At 34.6% G+C, this 18,392-nt stretch overlaps 1 protein-coding gene across 3 annotated transcripts in view; it reads right to left on the reverse strand.

Moving 5' to 3' along the window:
* LOC125671020 (TOX high mobility group box family member 4-B-like) overlaps window positions 1–18,392 on the reverse strand; it is a 45,980-nt gene that overhangs the window by 25,813 nt on the left and 1,775 nt on the right. The window contains exons 1-3 of one of the 3 annotated variants that reach the window (XM_048906514.2): window positions 17,413–17,558; window positions 11,486–11,620; window positions 1,575–1,669 (exon numbers count right to left, since the gene is read on the reverse strand). In XM_048906514.2, the coding sequence (XP_048762471.2) occupies window positions 1,575–1,643 (69 nt within the window). In that variant the 5' untranslated portion in view covers window positions 1,644–1,669; window positions 11,486–11,620; window positions 17,413–17,558. Of the gene's footprint in view, window positions 1–1,574; window positions 1,670–11,485; window positions 11,621–17,412; window positions 17,559–18,392 lie in introns of those variants that run through there. The other 2 variants (XM_048906505.2, XM_048906527.2) reach the window with 2 other exon arrangements.

The following is an 18,392-nucleotide window of genomic DNA, read 5'->3' on the forward strand; positions in this document are numbered from 1 at the left end:
AGCTGAGCCGACATAATCATATCAGGGCCGACATAATCACTGCAGGGCAGACATAATCACAGTAGGGCTGACATAATCATTTGATTATCCAAACTATAATTCTAAATGTATAGACTGCAGAGTACTCTGCAGCTCATTTATTTTGACTGACCGTGTCCTTTGACACTAATTAACCTAGGAGGCAACCTCAAATAAGCTTTTCATTAACTCCACCCATGGTCCAAGTATGGAAACTTGGACAAATCCAAACCATTTTCAAATTATCACCACATAAGTCATGCCCTTTGACCCTTAATAGGTAACCACACAACAATCCTGATGCAATCAAAAACACTCAACTTCAAAACCTTATCAAGAACCACATAATACAGGTCTAGTCCTCTGAATTGTGACCTCAGATGCAATACCTGACAGGCACCCCATTAAACCTACCCATAGTGCAATTAAAAACATTTAAATCCAACCTATGGTGCAAATATGAACATGCAAGTTCAAACCCCTTTAAATCAGTCCAAATTCTCTAATTAATGAGAGTTCAAATACCCTGATACCTATTTTTAAAAACAAAGATCACATAATTTGGCCCCATGAACCCAGAGTCAATCTCTGACTAGGTACTGGGTATTCATTACTATACACAAATCCATGGTGCAAATATGAACATTCAAGTCCAAACCCTTCTGAAGTTCCTTCTGAGAAACCAAATATCTGTTTTTAGTAACAGAGACCACACCCTATGTTGACCCCTGATCCTTTTGGTCTTGGTCAATATTGTATTTTGATGGTAGCTAAAGTATCATACTGACAGAGAAAATGTCAATAACTGTTTTACTACAGGATTGAATACTTTAAAACATTAAAACTGCCCATAAGACCCTATGAAATGATACTTAGACAACTATCTTTGTCTATACAGCTATGGTGCAAGACTTATAGCCAATAAAATTTGAACAGACACCAGTTTTTGTTTATCATATGAAAATCAAACAGGATACTACAAAACTAGTGTACAAACCAGTAGTGCTGGACCCATGTCTCACAGAACCTACAGTCCAATATGTAATTGACATTTACATAAAAAACCAACACAAAGAAAATCATACCTTACATTAAAACTCTCAGAACTCTTCCCTGTTCATTGAGCTTGCTCTTTGCCAAAGTAATACAAACATGATGTCCCCAAACAAACGTCATTTATCATGAAATGACAATGACCAAGACAGATTGCTACATACCTTTGCCTGTTCAAACCTTGAGCACAGTGTACATGTACCTCCTGGTTTTACATTAATTAATTCTTAACTACATTAATTAAAACACTGGTAATCTTTTTTTTTATAGTGAGGTCACCCTGATATTACAAACATGCACAGTAAATCCACTCTGATCTTGTGCTGCAGCCAATGTGTCACATGGTTTGAGTACTTTTTAAAATTTGTAGACACACTGTGATCTAAGAAACTGTACATCATGTTATAAAATCACCATAGTAAATCATTATCACCCATAGATTTGCTAATTTATTTTCCCTGACTGTATTGCAGAGGAAATCTCTGAGAATGTGGCAACATTACCTTATATGATGTTCCATGCTGATAGTACTTTCCACTAAATCCATAGGGAGATATAGCACAGGTCTTCATGATCGGAGGCACTTTTGGAGGAACGACTAAAGTCAACACATGAGTAATATGTCACATAATGTCATAATAAATAGCAATATCGCCCAATCAATATCGGCATGTATTTATCCCCATCAGCCATCAGAGTTCAATCTATTGCATTATCCTCAATAAGCATCCCCTCATTACAAACAAATTGCTCAATATTATACTGCATTCAAAAAGAGATTAATTCCCCTAATCTCCTACAACAAAGATGGATCTGAATAGGTCGACAATAGAACATACAAATCTGCCTCTTATGTGCACTGCATGGACAGAAAGTGACAATGTATGGCTGCAAGGGTCACCAGTGTCGAGTTTATCATCCATCAAATTAAAACGAGTTCATAACAACAAAAAGACTGCCCAATCCACATCATTTTTACAAGCAACTTAAGAAAGCATTACAAAGAGATGCACCAAACAAATTTCAAACCCAAGATCTTAGCAATTTCACACTTAGAGAATTTTGTCCTCTGATGTAGAACTATGAAAATGCTAATCCTGATGGTCATAGTTGCTTTTTAATGAGTGTCCTCTTCATTGAAATGATTGTGTTGGGGCACGTGCTGGGAATTAAGCCTTCCATTGACAACAAATTTCAATGAACTGTAAGAAGACTGGTCCACTAGACCGATTGCTTTCTGTGGCTTACAAGCAGATGTTCCAGGAATCACAGGGAGCACCTGCCTTGTGTGAATCAGTCCAGAATATTGGGTTTTATTTTTTCAGCAGATAAAGCTGAAATTGCATTGCAAATATAACAGAATTCATCAAGATTCTACCATAAATAATCTATTGATTAATGTCAAAAGCAACTTCATGAATTGTTGATGCGATTCTGGTCATTGCTGCAGTAATAGAACAATGTCATCCGATTCTGTTCAGATTTATATGGCAGATATTGATGCTTATTCTCTTTCAATAATAACTGCAATATTGAATTCATCTCACATTAATGGAATACAACCTATAGGTTAGCTGATCTTCTCAAAAGGAAGATCTAGATATGGATAAAGTACTTTTGACCTAAAAAAAACCCCAACCAACCTATTGCACTTAGTACAACTTTAATTATAATGCTTGTAGAATATTAGCATACTTAGTATGCGTAGGTGACTTGAGATTATTTCTCTGATAAAGACAATGCTTGAATTATAAGTACTTCCCAACTCTCGAAAGGTAACTTCTCACCTTCAGACTCTCCAAAGGTAACTTCTCACCTTCAGACTCTCCAAAGGTATTACCTCTCATCTTCAGACTCTCCAAAGGTATTACCTCTCACCTTCAGACTCTCCAAAGGTATTACCTCTCACCTTCAGACTCTCCAAAGGTATTACCTCTCACCTTCAGACTCTCCAAATGTATTACCTCTCACCTTCACACTCTCCAAAGGTATTACCTCTCACCTTCAGACTCTCCAAAGGTAACTTCTCACCTTCACACTCTCCAAAGGTAACTTCTCACCTTCACACTCTCCAAAGGTATTACCTCTCACCTTCAGACTCTCCAAAGGTAACTTCTCAACTCTGACTCTCCGAAGGTAACCTTTCATTTCCAAACTCTCTAACTTCACCTTCTGAATCTCCAAAGGTACCTTTTCACCTTCTGACTTACGAGGGTAGTTAGCCTCTTACTTCCCGATTCTTTAAAGCTAATCTCTCACTCGTTATAGATTTGGAGTGTTATTGTCATCTTAATGTTAAGAGCGCTAAACACAAGGATTTTTTTTGTATAAATGTAGTAAAAGATCGTAATCAATTATTATCTCTTAAATATGCCTGCTTACATTAGAAGTATGTAGGTCTGACTTTTCTTGCTCTTCATCACATGCATGAACATATGCTTTGAGGGTGGGTTGGTTACAGAAGAGATGGTGCACTAATATAGGAATAGTGCAGATTGAATGAAATGGGAATGGTGCAGATTGAATGAAATAGGAATAGTGCAGATTGAATGAAATAGGAATAGTGTAGATTGAAACAAAGACTCAGGAAGAGAAGCGGGATGATCAGAGAAGAAAAAGAGGGCCAAGATGTAGGGAATAAGTTTATAGGAGTGAAAGGAGGGTCAAGGTCAAGGAAAATAGATCATAAGGGTAGGATGGCAAAGGTGAACAGAAGTAAGGTCATATGAGTAAAAGGGGGTCAAAGTAAGATGATAACAGTAGAAGGGGTCAAGGTGAATTGAGAATTAAGGTCTTCTGGGCATAAGACTGCGGTGGGATGTGTCGAGAGAAACATGGATTTCTATAAAGTCCAGGCAACTTCTAAATTTACATCTGGTATACAACACAAAATCTTGTTACGCAACTAAAATCAGTAACAACTGCAATTATCATGCAAAACATTAATTCCAAATTATACTTATTGATTGCAGATATAGTTATATTTACATTCCATGTTTTTGCCTCTTGCAAATTGTAATAAATAGCCATTTACTCCTGAATGTACCACTATTGTGAACAATGTGCATATGAATCTCAAAAAATAGAGTACATCTATTTCAACAGCTGAGAATTCCAACAGATATGAAAGTAGAATGTTAATGTAGGAAAGAAATCTTATTTATTTTTGAAAATACATGAAAGCATGAACTGTAACTCCTCACACTGACAGAATTTTCATGAAGCACGAATTCACTTCATGAAGTATCACCGTTTCCTGGTGTGATGTGTCACAGTGCATTACCTCGCTTTCTAAAAATGAAATTTCTTAAATAATTTTGATTCTTGGGAACAATGTTTCAAAATAATTTTCCCCCTATCTAGATTATGAACCATTATTGCGGCCCTGCGGAGACTAACACTCTGGTCACGGTGTAATCTTCCCTTGCTAGACGTCGAACCATTATTGTGGGCCCTGCGGAGACTAACAGGTCACGATGCAAACAAACAGGAATCTACACTGCCGGAGGATGTTTGCCTATCATTTTGAGAAATTCTATCGTAGTGGTTCTTGAGTAGATTTTTGAAGAATTTTCCTATGTAAATTCTAAAATCCTCTTCTGGCTCCAACCTGGTTTCTGAGGTCATTATGTACTCAGACATGAAACTGAATGCAGATCAATTTGATAAAACTAAACTAAACAGGACAATTTAATCTTTGATGAAAATAATCTCATGTGAGCTAATAAATTCTATATATTTCATGAGTTTATGGGTGTGGTGTAATTAATGCTATGAAAAAGGTTAAATTGCACAATCAATCAGGACGTGCAGTTCATTATTTCTTTAAATATTCAAAGAAATTTCCCCATCTTATTTTTGTTTTGTTTTTTGGAATTTCTATATTCACTAAATGTCACCCTGTTCATTACACAAGTTGGATAAACTTCTGAATGCATCACTTTCACTTCAAAAATGCAATTTTTACGATTGTTTTCTGAATGTGTGTAAACTTATTTTAATAAAATTAGTAAATTTATAGAAATTTAAAACAATGGTGGATTAATTTTTGTGTGGTTGAATGAGAGGTAGAAATTGAAACAGAAATATGTGGGTCAGCTGCAGACTGACCCTTTCATTACAAAGATGGAAGTGAACATACTGTAACATCATATTCCTGCCAATTTTTTACAATGGTGGAAGTGAACATAATGGAACATCATATTCTTGCTAATTTTAGAGAGAGTGAAAAAAACTGATCAAGTTATGAAGTGAAAGACCATGTTTGAGTCAATGTGGTTGAATTAATGGCACTTTACACTGATGAAAATCCCTGATTCACATGCACAAAGTTCAATTCTAAATCAAACTGGATAAAAATTTACCTTGTCAATGTGACATGAAATCAGGCAGGCAACTTTGAAGTGAATTTGTGCAGATACAAGCCATATTACGGAACAGGTCAGAGGTCAAGAGAATAGATATATTTTCCTGCATGCATACAAAAAATTGTATTCATCTTTTTATTTTCATGCAATTTAAGGTATTGCGAAGAGATTTAAAAAACATTTTCATGCAATACAGGGTATTGAAAAGAGAATTTTTTGTGACTTTCATACAAAACTAGGTATTGTAAAAAGAGTTGTTTTTTTTTTTTTTACTTTCATGCAAAACAAAATATTGAAAAGAGAATATTTCTTAACTTTCATGCAATGCGAGGTACTGAAAAGAGAAAAAATTTCTAATTTCATGCAATGCAAGGTATTGAAAAGAGAATTATTTTTTACTTTCATGCAAAACAAAGTATTGCAAATTGAGGTGTTTTTTTTACTTTCATGTAATACAAAATATTGAAAAGAGAATTTTTTTTTTCTACTTCCATGCAATATAAGGTATTGAAAAGAGAAACTTTTGCAGAAAGTGCACAAAACTACTTCTTGGTGAATAATACAATATGTGTCATACTCTCAAATGCCCAACCCAACTACATTATCAGTACACTACTCTAGATTATTATTCACATGAATTACTAGTGGGTCATTAAAATTCATGACTTTGATATAAAGTACACGAGTTCTTTGACAGAACACTATTCTGACAGTAGATTTCCATTACAGGATTGTAAAGGATCTAGGGGGACCTGGGTTCTATACCTCTGCCCAATGTCAGGAAGATTTGACAGCAATTTCTTAATTATAACTTCATTATTAAGAAAAGGGTATACCTAAAACTCCATATTAAAGCTTTCAATCATTTACAGGAAATTTCATTTCACAAATTAACTGATCAAAATTGAAAATGTGATAACTGTTTTCATATTTATTTACGAATTATAATTATGATCATAAAAAAATCATGATTTTGTATCTTCTTCATTTCATTTGAACAATAAACATTACATCAATTAAACATCATAATGGGAAAATTTGATACACCGACTCAATAGGATTTTTATAGTCTAGAGTTCATACATCTCATTTAATGATAGCATTGTCAGTTTCTACATGATTATCATATGGACTGATAATCTATAAAAATCGAATCTTTGAGAAGCCATAAATGTAATAGCCAAATTTTGCTCCAGGTCTTCTATAGTAGGACCTGCTGTCATTTTGTGACTGAAAATATCGTACAATTATAAAACTTAATTTTTATTTCATAAACACGAGAAGCTTAAATGTTATCAAACCAAATATTGCTGCCAGTTAAGACCCATGTTTAAAAATATATAAATAGTAAGCAAGAATATGCAGATACTTCGTGTTCATGAAGTGAAAGTACATTTGTGGAAAGGAAAAATGATACGAAAATGTGAAGCTTTCCATCAAAATTTTAAACATTTTTTAGCATTGCCAACAATTTTCTTAAAATAACACGATATCAAAAGGTTGTGCATTGTTAACACTCTTCATTTAAATATTGTAAAATTCGTTAAAAACCTGAAAATTGTTTTCAGGGAGTAAATTAGGTCCAAATAGCTATATACAGTTCATCCTTCTGCGAGAGAAATTTATTGTACAATCATATTAATACGTTAATAGCTATACCATTCAGCCTTCAGTGAGATAATTTTATTGTACATACAATGCAGTAATTTTAGGCCTTGATTTCAAGGGCCTCATAGGCCTTTCAAATTGGGAAAAAATAGTGACATTTGCTTGAAAACGTTTCATACACAGAAGTAGGGAAAAAACCCAAACCAGTATATTGCAGTAAAATTGGGACTCTCTGAATTTCAATTTGGTCAAAGCTTACCTCATTTAAATAAACAGAGGCCAAAAAATTAGGTTTGCTTAACAATTTTGAAGCAAAACTTATTAAAATCTGTGTGCTTTATGATCATTAAAGCTACCTTACTTTGATTGGGAATTTCAAAACAGAAATACCTGCTTTTAGCCCCCTACAAAACCTGGGGGAAAATCTGTTATATCATATTAAACATTTATCATTCATAGGTCCATTACAGCTGTCAGTTAATAGCAAGGGGGGGGGGGGGGCAGGTGTGACCCCCCTCCCCCTCCCCTTAACACTTTTATATGGATGATTCATATAAAATCTCCATCTCTATTGATTTTTTTGATAAAAATCAACATGCTGTGACAATCGACCATATCTACCTCTGCACTTTAAGGTAATTTGTATATCAGATCAAATGGAATATGCTTTATGTACTACTTAACCCTTACATGTGTCTGCCAATCAGATCATTTCCACAAACTTAATGAAGACCAATAAAATATATTTTTTAAAAATTATGCATGGAAAGCAACTTATCAATTTTACTTCCAACAGCATAACAAGACTTATTCAACACTTCTTTGCATATCAGCAAATATGTATATACCTGGGGTATTTAGTATATCGATAAAACATATCGAAAATAATGAGGAGACTGATTCAAAAGCATTTTCCCCATGCAGTGCTAAGTTTAAATAATAATATACATGTGACTATTAATTCTTTTCATAAATTTTTCATAAAACACCTTATTTTTTTACCAAGGAAATGGACAAATTTTTGTGAAATCTAATTAAATGGAATTTTAAGAAAAACACGTAATTTGCCACTCTATGAGTAAATGCATTTTCATGAAATGAACTTGTTGACGTGCTGCTTTAGAATTCCACTCATTCCTTATTGGTTAACAGCGTACTTTAAAAACAATTTCCTAATTAAAATTGTTTCATGCATTCAAATTCATTTCTCATAAACATGCTTTTTGGGTGATGATACTAAATTAGTACTTATCATACTAAATTAAACTATATTAAGTACATGTATTACAGTTGAACAATATATACGTGCAACTGTCAGAATATGTTTGCATCATAATTGTGCCATTTCACATGAACCAGACCCACGTAACACACGATGAGGTGAAAGGTCAACAAGGGTCACAATTCTCTTCAACCAAATTTTGGAAAATATTAAAATCTATAGAATATTTTCTTACATTAAATCACTTAAATAGGAAAGTTGTTTTTTTTTTACAGGTCAACAGAGGTCACTGGGGTTGTCTAATATGTTGAAAGAGCTGTCCAGATGATGGATGGTAATAAGAGAACTCTCTTAATTCATGTTGGCCGTGTCCCACTAGTGTCCAGCTCGACACGTTGCTTGATGGATCACCTGGTAGTGTCAACCAGAGCTGGCTTTATGACCACATGTTCCTGTGTGTTGCGTAACGAGCTCTTCATTGTGAATCAGAACCATTCGCCCCAAAATAACTAGACATAATAGCTTCTAACTTTTATTACCCTTCCTCCGTTCCTGCTGCAATATTTATGGAGATATGTATGAATCTATCTAAATATTGATGTGGAAGATGAAACTGGTAGTATTCCAAGATTTATAATTCAACTGTCCAGACAATAGCAAAGATTTTGATGACAGTTTATAATTAATTACTCATAGGAATTTACTTGGGATTAGTCTGTACAGTTCTGGGTATTAATAAACCGGCAGAAAAAAATCATTGGACAGCAAGACTCCAAACCTGTCACATGATGAACACGTTGAGAGCACTGCACATGTTATGATCCAGTACCAAGCAATACACAGAACATAAAACGTGCTCCTCTGGCTAAATGATTACATAAACATGTAAATATCACAAACCTGTTACGTCAGACAAGACCATGCACCTACAGATACCAATAGGTCACCAAAGGTTGTGACCTTAATAAGGCTAATAATCATCATAAAAGGTCGTTAAATTCTTTGATCCAGGAAAGATCAAAGAGAGATCTACATTAAGCAAGACAACCCAGCAGAGGTCAGTGTGAGGACAAATCTGAGAGCAGGGGTAGAAATGGCGCAGGGGACGTGGCTAAATAAGGTTAATTACAACCAAAGAAATTCGGTTTGATTTAAAAGCATTGTCCTGGCCAGCACATTGAAGAGATTGCCTCATCATCTGGTCCACATCATTCAAAACACATTCACACAAATCTCAAAAGTACACAGTGGATAAAATTTAATATTTATAGGTTATAGACTTTGTATGGGAAAATATGACGACCGAGTTTTTTGGCGCGTAGACGGACCGAGCTTGCGAGGTCCGTTCGCGACAAAAAACGAGGTCGTCATATTTCCCATACAAAGTGTATAACCTTTTTATTATATACTTTCAATTTCATTTAGAAACTAACAATAATTTTATTTTTAACAATAACTTTATCGGTTTAACTGAGTAAAAGATGAAAAACACGAAAAATTTGAAAATTAACGGCGTAGAAATTTGATTGTGACGTAATGTTTGCGGGCCGGAATGTTTCCGGGCATATATCGTGTGATATATGCCCGCAAACATTTAAAGAAAAAAGAAGAGATGAAATTGAAAGTATATAATAAGGTTAGGTATTGCATGCATTAAAAGCCCCCCCCCCTCCCCCTATTATAATTATTTTCATAAATAACTTTCTAAGAATTATCAGATGTATCATGCTGAATATCCTGGGAGTTTGCATAACGCTTTCTTCTTCGTTTATCACGGCACAGTGAAACAAAGGTCCATGCCCTGACCAGGAAGATACAGCAGGACTTAACAAAATAATGAAGATAAATTTACTTCACACATTAGAAATCCATTAAAGTCGTGTGTTATAATTGCTGCTGTATTCTGGGACAAAATTTAACACAAACATGTCTATTGTTTAATGTAATTCTAATTTCTAGTCCCAGTACATTTGATCAATCACTTGGCATGACTCTAACCATTGCAGAGAGGTCACAGAAGAGTTGCCATGATCCAGGTCATATAAAGTAGAATGACTGAGTCCAGCGTGACAGAATATGATAAGCAACACACTTTTATGTTCCCCCTATCAAAATTCCACCAAATCAGCAAAACCAACTACTCAACACCTCGTAATCTGGTCAGGACGTCGAGTGATTGATGTATTCTAATAGAGTGCATATCTTCTGTTTACAGTCGCCATGATCTGGGTAGTATAGACCTACCCTTCACGGACCGAGTACATTCAGGAAAATCAACTCGGTAATTCTCCTCTAGCCTCTTCCCTTTTTAGAGATTTCAAATATGTGTAGACCTCCTCCCCAATCAAATTACTACATCCAAGAGGCCTCATATCATGACTATGTTTTTCATTGTCCTACACAATAAAACCAAATTATACTAAAGACCTCAACAATTGAGGTAATGGCTATTATCAACTTATTTCTGTAACTTAGCAATGCCATAAACTTTCTCATATACTGAATTTTTGAATAAAATAAATTTCTCTTCAGTAAATTTCTCTGTAAGTGCTTTGCATTGCTGTGATGATATTTATGATATTGTTGAAAAAATGTCAGCGAAATATGCAAGGATGACATTCACACAAGGATTTCTGATATCTAGCAGAAATATACACGGATCATATTCACACAAGGATTTCTGATATCTAGCAGAAATATACACGGATCATATTCACATAAGGATTTCTGATATCTAGCAGAAATATACACGGATCATATTCACACAAGGATTTCTGATATCTAGCAGAAATATACACGGATCATATTCACATAAGGTTGTATTTGGCCCTGTGAATTTTCTCAAAGATCACAATTGACAATTTTCATTTTAGGCATACAAAAATATCAGAAAATGCATCGTGATTAGAGATATGTAGCCAGGACAGTACAGATTATCCTCAAGATGAGAAAATCTCATCTCTCCAAGCTACTGAACAGTAGACTAACCCTTGATAAGAAAATCTCAGGTACTTGTAGATAAACCTTGACATTTGAAGAGAAAATCTCAAGTATATGTATTTGTAGATGTTAATTAACCTTTGACCTTTGATAAGAAACTCTAATTTTTCCAATATGTTATTGTAAATTAACCTTGACCATTTATTATCATTTATCATAAAAAATCACCTCTCAATGTAAATTATGTTGACCTTGACCTTTGATAAGAAAATCTCACCTCTCCATGTTTTGCTGATTATGAAGATGACAGGGAATATGACCTAATTATAAGCAAACTGTGTTCTTCTTCTTTAAAGCTTTATAACAAAATCAGAGTCCAAATTAAGCATCCCCAGCATCTGTTTCTGTGTGACTACAATAAAAAATAATTAGAAATTCAATTACAATAAATGAAATAAAAAGACGACACAGTCATACATCACTAATTAACATCAAAATCACATATCCCATTTGTTAAGTGCACACTAATTTGATTTTTAATACCATAAAGAATTATTATGCAAATAGGATGTTTGCACAGAACATCTGCAGTTCCAGATGTTTTTGTTGTCAGATAATACAACAAAGGCACAAATTTTCTTTAAAAGTTTACAAAGAAACTGTCAAAAGCCTAAGAGAAAAATAAACATTCTTTGCAAGCGTGAAAAAAAAAAAAACACTGCATAATAAAAAAAAACAACACATTTAATATTTCCAAGTCATCATAGTACTATCAGTACTCTATATGTAAAGGTTGTTCTTTCATACTGAGAACAAGCTACAATGTACGCGTCATTAAATCAAAGCAATATTTCTTGGTGTGGACCTGAAACCATGCTTATCTTCATAGTTACATGACCCGTCCTAAAGGCAAACAACGCCCAACAGTACACCCCCCCAAAAAAAATCACGGAAATTTCTCTGTACACATTCATATACATACTTAAACCTAGTAGAAATTTCCTATATTAAATTAATTCAATTCATGATTAATTAGACATATGTGAAGTACAAATGAACTACTGTACTTTATATTAATCTAATTAACATGTAGATTTCTACTGCTGGAAACTAAATATTGAAATTTACCAGGAACAGCAACAGTCTGCCTATTATAATAAATGGCTTGACTCCCTATGCACTCTCTGCTGAAGGGTATATTAGCTAGTCTCTAATTTTAATGCAAATATATGCAAATAAAAAATTCCTACGGTAATTTCACTTAGTCTTTTTTCTTTCAAAAAAATCCCTGAAAACATTAGTAAGCACACAAAAGGAAATCCGGTTTGCAAAACCGTGAATTCTCAAAAATAATTCAATGCATAGTATTGACATCACAAAAATAATATTAAACAAGAGAGTCTTCACACAACTCAATATGGCTTCATACTATTAGAATCTTAAAGAATGATTTCAACGTGAAAAAATTTGTTGTGGTCTCTTCTCTTTCACTGAAAGTTGTTCACAAACATAACAAGAGTAGATGAATGTGCAGTAAGCTTTTACAAGTACCTGCATTTTAGAAAGCAGGACAATTTAAGTTTCTATTTCTATGAGGCAAAAGACTTTACAAAATTCACAAATAATTTAATGTACAGTTACATTTATAATACATACAACTTCATTAAGATCTGTACAATGCTTAGTCTGAATCTACATCTTGTATAATACATATTTATAAGTGTCTATATCTCTCCAAAGCTTACAGAGATTATCTTTTTATTACTAATGAAAATTGCCACATGTCAACTGAGCTGAACACCAGGTCAAGGGAGAAAACCCTTACATTATCTACAAACACCTGACAGTGGTGTTAAGTTATCTGCCCTTGGCTACTGTGAAACTCTGATAAAGTCTATTTCTTTACACTAAAAGTGGTCATCTAACATAGTTTTATTAGATTTTTCTTTTGTACAAAATGAATGTTTTTAAAAGTCATTTGCCATCGAGAGATTTTGAAAAAATAAATGGTTGCCATCACTTTCACAGCTAAAACTTTTACAGTATTGCTTTTGAGGTATATTGTACATTTTATATAATGATTTTTTTCTGGTAAACAGTCTTTCTCAACAAGTAGGTCCATTTGATGTCCAGGTCTATATCAATGTTATAAAAGATGATAGAGGAAGCCCTAGTAGAGAGCACAATGTTTGGTATTATCCAATACTGAATAAAAGAAAAAAATACTAAATAATATATGTGTCAAATTCAAATGTCCGTTACTGTCGCCGAAAGCATTGTCTTGTATCTGAAGGTCCATAGAAATATGAATTTCCTAATACATGAAGGTAGGATTGAATCTAAGCTGTTCTGGTTATCTCATTTTGCAGCTAAAAAGTCATCTTTGAGGTACCTTATTAACTCAGCACAGGGCTACACAAAGACAGTGTTGTATAAAATCTTAAACTTCCAGATTCTGTGAAACCTGGCAGATAAAATGGCATTTGATTGGTCACAGCACCAAATGTAACAGAAAGGGAGAAAATGCAACGAACCAGACCAGGATTCGAACCCCGGGTCCCCTGAATCTCTTGTCAGGTGCTCTACCAACTGAGCTATCTGACGAGTAATCGAACCCGGCTGATCGCTATTTGGTAAGTCATAGTCACAACTTCAGGGCTTGAAACTAACTTTTTATGTCACCAGTCCAGTCGGACTGGTGGGGTATAATTTCAACCTTTCCGCAGAAAAATTTACCAGTCCACCAGTTTTCCAGACATAATTAAACATATTTCGTTAATGTTATTAAAATGAAATATGCCATTTAACCCAATATGCCTTAGATAATATTGTAATACTTATGTGAGATTTATATTTACTAATCAGGTTTACCTGATATCTACAGAGGAATGCCAAATGCTCGTTTAAGATTATTCACATGTATATTTTCCAGAATGAAGTTTTAGAAAATTGACTACATGTAGTCCCATCGGACTGACTAAAACAAATGTTAGTCAGTCCACCAGACTTTTAACCAGTCACGAACTGACGGGCATATGTTAATTTCGAGAGCCCTGAACTTACGTCAAATTTTTTTTTAATGACATAAGATATTTTGAGATTTTTAATGAAGTGTCGCAATTGTCTTTTACTGGTTGTAATACATCATCATATTGGTCCAAGAGTAAAAGTTATGGAAAAATAGGTAGAATGTTGGATATTCCGAAGTCAACAGATTTCAGCGTCTGGGAAAAATTTAAAAGGCAAGGGGATACTGATACATAATATATCCACATACCTCCTTGTACATCGCTAATTTAAAAAAACAAATAACAGGAACTCTTCAAATTCGGGAGATAAAATATTGCACCATGGAAGTGATCATTTGAACGGAAAAGAAGATGGGTGAACTTGGCGAACAATAAGCCTATTCATGATTGGGAATCGGTCGCAAATCGGGAGTTTAAAATCCGCATTGATGGAACAAGTAATTACAATAGATACAGTACCGTACTAAAACGCTGTCCAAAATATTTAGAATTCAAAACAAATGTATAGATATGATATTTAATCAAAATTATCATCAGAATTTGTTTCAAAGGCAGCATCATGTATATCAGACATTTTAAAAGCTGTTTTTAACACACACATAATTACACTGATGCCCGGAGTACCATAGAAGGTACCAAATGACATTACATATATATGCTCGCAACATCCAACAGTATGCTCTCCGCATTTCCATTGACATATTAACTGATATGAATGAGAAACTTCACGTTTTGTGGTGTAAATCAAATGTGGAATAGCGTTTTCTGTATGGTGCAGTATCAAATGCTTTGATTTGGATTAAGTTTTTCCCCAACTAATGTTTTGAATAGCATTTACAACCTACTGCTACTAATATACCGAATATAATAAAGGCATCCGTTCTCGCCTCTTTTGGTACAACTCTGAGGCTGGTTTTACAGTTACAGAACACAAATTTGCTGTTAGATTTCCCAGCAAATACAAATGGGACAGAAACAGACACTTGATTTGCTTTTGTTTTTGTACTGAACTGTAGTTCACAGTACCTTTTAGACAGTGTGCACCAGTTGGTTGCATATTTGGCTTTTGTCATGATCTCTTCAAGCATTGTTGAAATTGTTCTCTTTAACTTTCCTTTAACGTGTCATTTATATAAACTACATCCATACTTCACAGGAGGCCCCATACTTGTTTACATTTATTCACTAGTTGCATGCTGGAATCTATTACTTGTGATCCTCATTAAAGGACACATATCATGTTTTTAACTTATACAAAATTACATGCATTTTGTCTTCTTTATGCTTATAGTAATTAATTGTAATAGTTTGTTCGCCGAAATTTTGCGATAATTAACCACAATAAAGACTTAATTCTAAGCCCCGATTTAAAAAAAGTCAAGTTAATTAGATAGGTAGTCACGTGGTACAGTGACGTCACATGCACCCTTCGGATTGTGAAAGTACATGTACTGTGAAATATTATTAAAAACTCAGCTTTTAGGGGGCCTAATTTATTCACCATGGGCAACATTTAAATCGATGTTGACAAATTTCTTGAGTTTTTATATGTTTTCGCCACCACTGCATACAAATAGCGATGTATATAACCAGATATAGCAAGGAAAGCGAGTATGAAATCTGCAATATTGCGAGTAAATAATGTTTATATGGCTCGCTGTCTACAAACTGTTTGGTAATGTTAGTCCTTTATACATCTGTAATTGGTGCTGTTTTTCTAAAATAAACAGTGCAATTATTATTTATTTTTGAATTAGACAAATTATAATATGCTACATTGTTGAGAACTAGGCCCTAGGCCAAGCTACTGTCTCGGGTGAATTTCGGAAAGAAAGAAAAAAAACCATAAATCAATAAAAACAAGAGGTACTGTGAGCAATGCTCACTAAGAATACCCCCCGCTTACCCCAATCTCCCAAAGGGTGTTGGTAATAGGTATAAACTACCTCTTTTCTGAGTGTAAAAAACAAATGGCATGACAAACCGAACCATATTGCTACTTCGATGTCCAGTGCGCGTGACCTTTGACCTTTTGACCCCAAAATCGATAGGGAACATCTTCATCCCATGGGTAGTCCATATGTATGATATGGTGACGGTAGGTGGAAAGGATAACGCTTTAGAGCCCGGAAACCATATTGCTACTTCGATGTCCAGTGCGCATGACCTTTGACCTTTTGACCCCAAAATCGATAGGGAACATCTTCATCCCATGGGTAGTCCATATGTATGATATGGTGACAGCAGGTGGAAAGGATAATGCTTTAGAGCCCAGAAACCATATTGCTACTTCGATGTCCAGTGCACTTGACCTTTGACCTTTTGACCCCAAAATCGATAGGGAACATCTTCATCCCATGGGTAGTCCATATGTATGATATGGTGACTGTAGGTGGAAAGGATAAGGCTTTAGAGCCCGGAAACCATATTGCTACTTCGATGTCCAGTGCGCTTGACCTTTGACCTTTTGACCCCAAAATCGATAGGGAACATCTTCATCCCATGGATAGTCCATATGTATGATATGGTGACTGTAGGTGGAAAGGATAACGCTTTAGAGCCCGGAAACCATATTGCTTCTTCGATGTCCAGTGCGCTTGACCTTTGACCTTTTGACCCCAAAATCGATAGGGAACATCTTCATCCCATGGGTAGTCCATATGTATGATATGGTGACGGTAGGTGGAAAGGATAATGCTTTAGAGTCCGGAAACCATTGCGTCTACAGACGGACGGACGGACAGACGGACAACCCGATTCCAGTATACCCCCCCCCCCACAACTTGTTGCGGGGGGTATAATAATCAAATTTAAAAATGGAAACACCATTATTTTATTTTGATAAAGCAATCTTATGATTATTATTGAATTGTGATCAGCACGTCGTTAGGAAGTGGGATCACGGCGTTATACTGACACACTCTAGAAAGATTTTACAAGTTCAATGATTTTATAATTCAATTTAAAGTTAGGAAATACAATATTCTATTACTTATATAATTAAAAGTTCAATTATTTTGTATCATTAAATTTTTTGTAAATCTACCAGTTGTTAGAAACTGATATAGGCCTAGCACAAGTTACATTGTATATATGTTGTTACAAGGTGAAGGTCAGTTGATCCAAGTGTGTATTGAATTTGAAGACCAAAACAGAATGTATGCTGTAGGCCTACCAGTGCTTATAGCTTCGATATATCCATTGTCTCACAGTTTATCTGGGTCTCTGTCCAAGCGGGTTTTGAAATGGTGACTGGGTGTTTGTTTTTAAGGTAAAGTTCTTGGTCCAACAAAAAATTATCCCAACGTCTTTCTTCTCATACTTTCCTTTGAAAAATTGAAAAATACTCAGTCTAAATCCTTTCTACCGACAACTAGTACACCCGAGCACGGCACTAAACATCTTAATGCAATATTATTTATAAGCAGTTAACGCGTTAACGTGACAATTGGTTTTTTGTCAATTAAATCTAATCTGTTTATGAAATGGCTAATAGATGTTTTCAAACCCTAAAGGGCGCATATGACGTCACATATAACAGCGCGTAAAATAGCGAAAGTAAGTATACATATCGCAAGATTTGAATTTCATCGCTTTCAAACTCGAAAACTACGCAAACTATTTCATTTAAAACACAAAGTTTTAGGCATGAAAAGAATTGATTTTGCTGAAAAAATGAAAAAGTTTAGAAACATGCGTTGTGTCCTTTAAGACTGCATAAACTTAGCATAAAATGCCAGAGACAAATAATTATGGGAAGTCTATTCATTAATAAGAAAAAAAAATAGGTATGAAAAATTGGCATTCGAACCACAGATATACAATCTAGGCTTGTCAAAAAATTCAGTGAGACTGCCGCTATACCACCTCGGCTATCCATCCCATGAAGGATTTCCGAATCTCAAGCTATCTAAAGTCACCCGTCGTGGACATAGAAATTTTCTTGATAATATTACAAAAGTTATACACAAGAACTAAGATTTTTTCATAGAGTGGGTCAAGTCTCCATACTTTTATTTACCAAACATATTACACCTGAACATGTACTAACATATCTTACTTAGTTCACAATGGAGACTTGGCCCACTCCATATGAAAATCTGCTTGGAAAAGTCAAATTTACTGTTATTTTGTGTGTTTTTCGTGTATCGGTGA

This window comes from Ostrea edulis, chromosome 1 (assembly GCF_947568905.1).
Source record: "Ostrea edulis chromosome 1, xbOstEdul1.1, whole genome shotgun sequence".
Taxonomy (NCBI): Eukaryota; Metazoa; Mollusca; class Bivalvia; order Ostreida; family Ostreidae; genus Ostrea; species Ostrea edulis.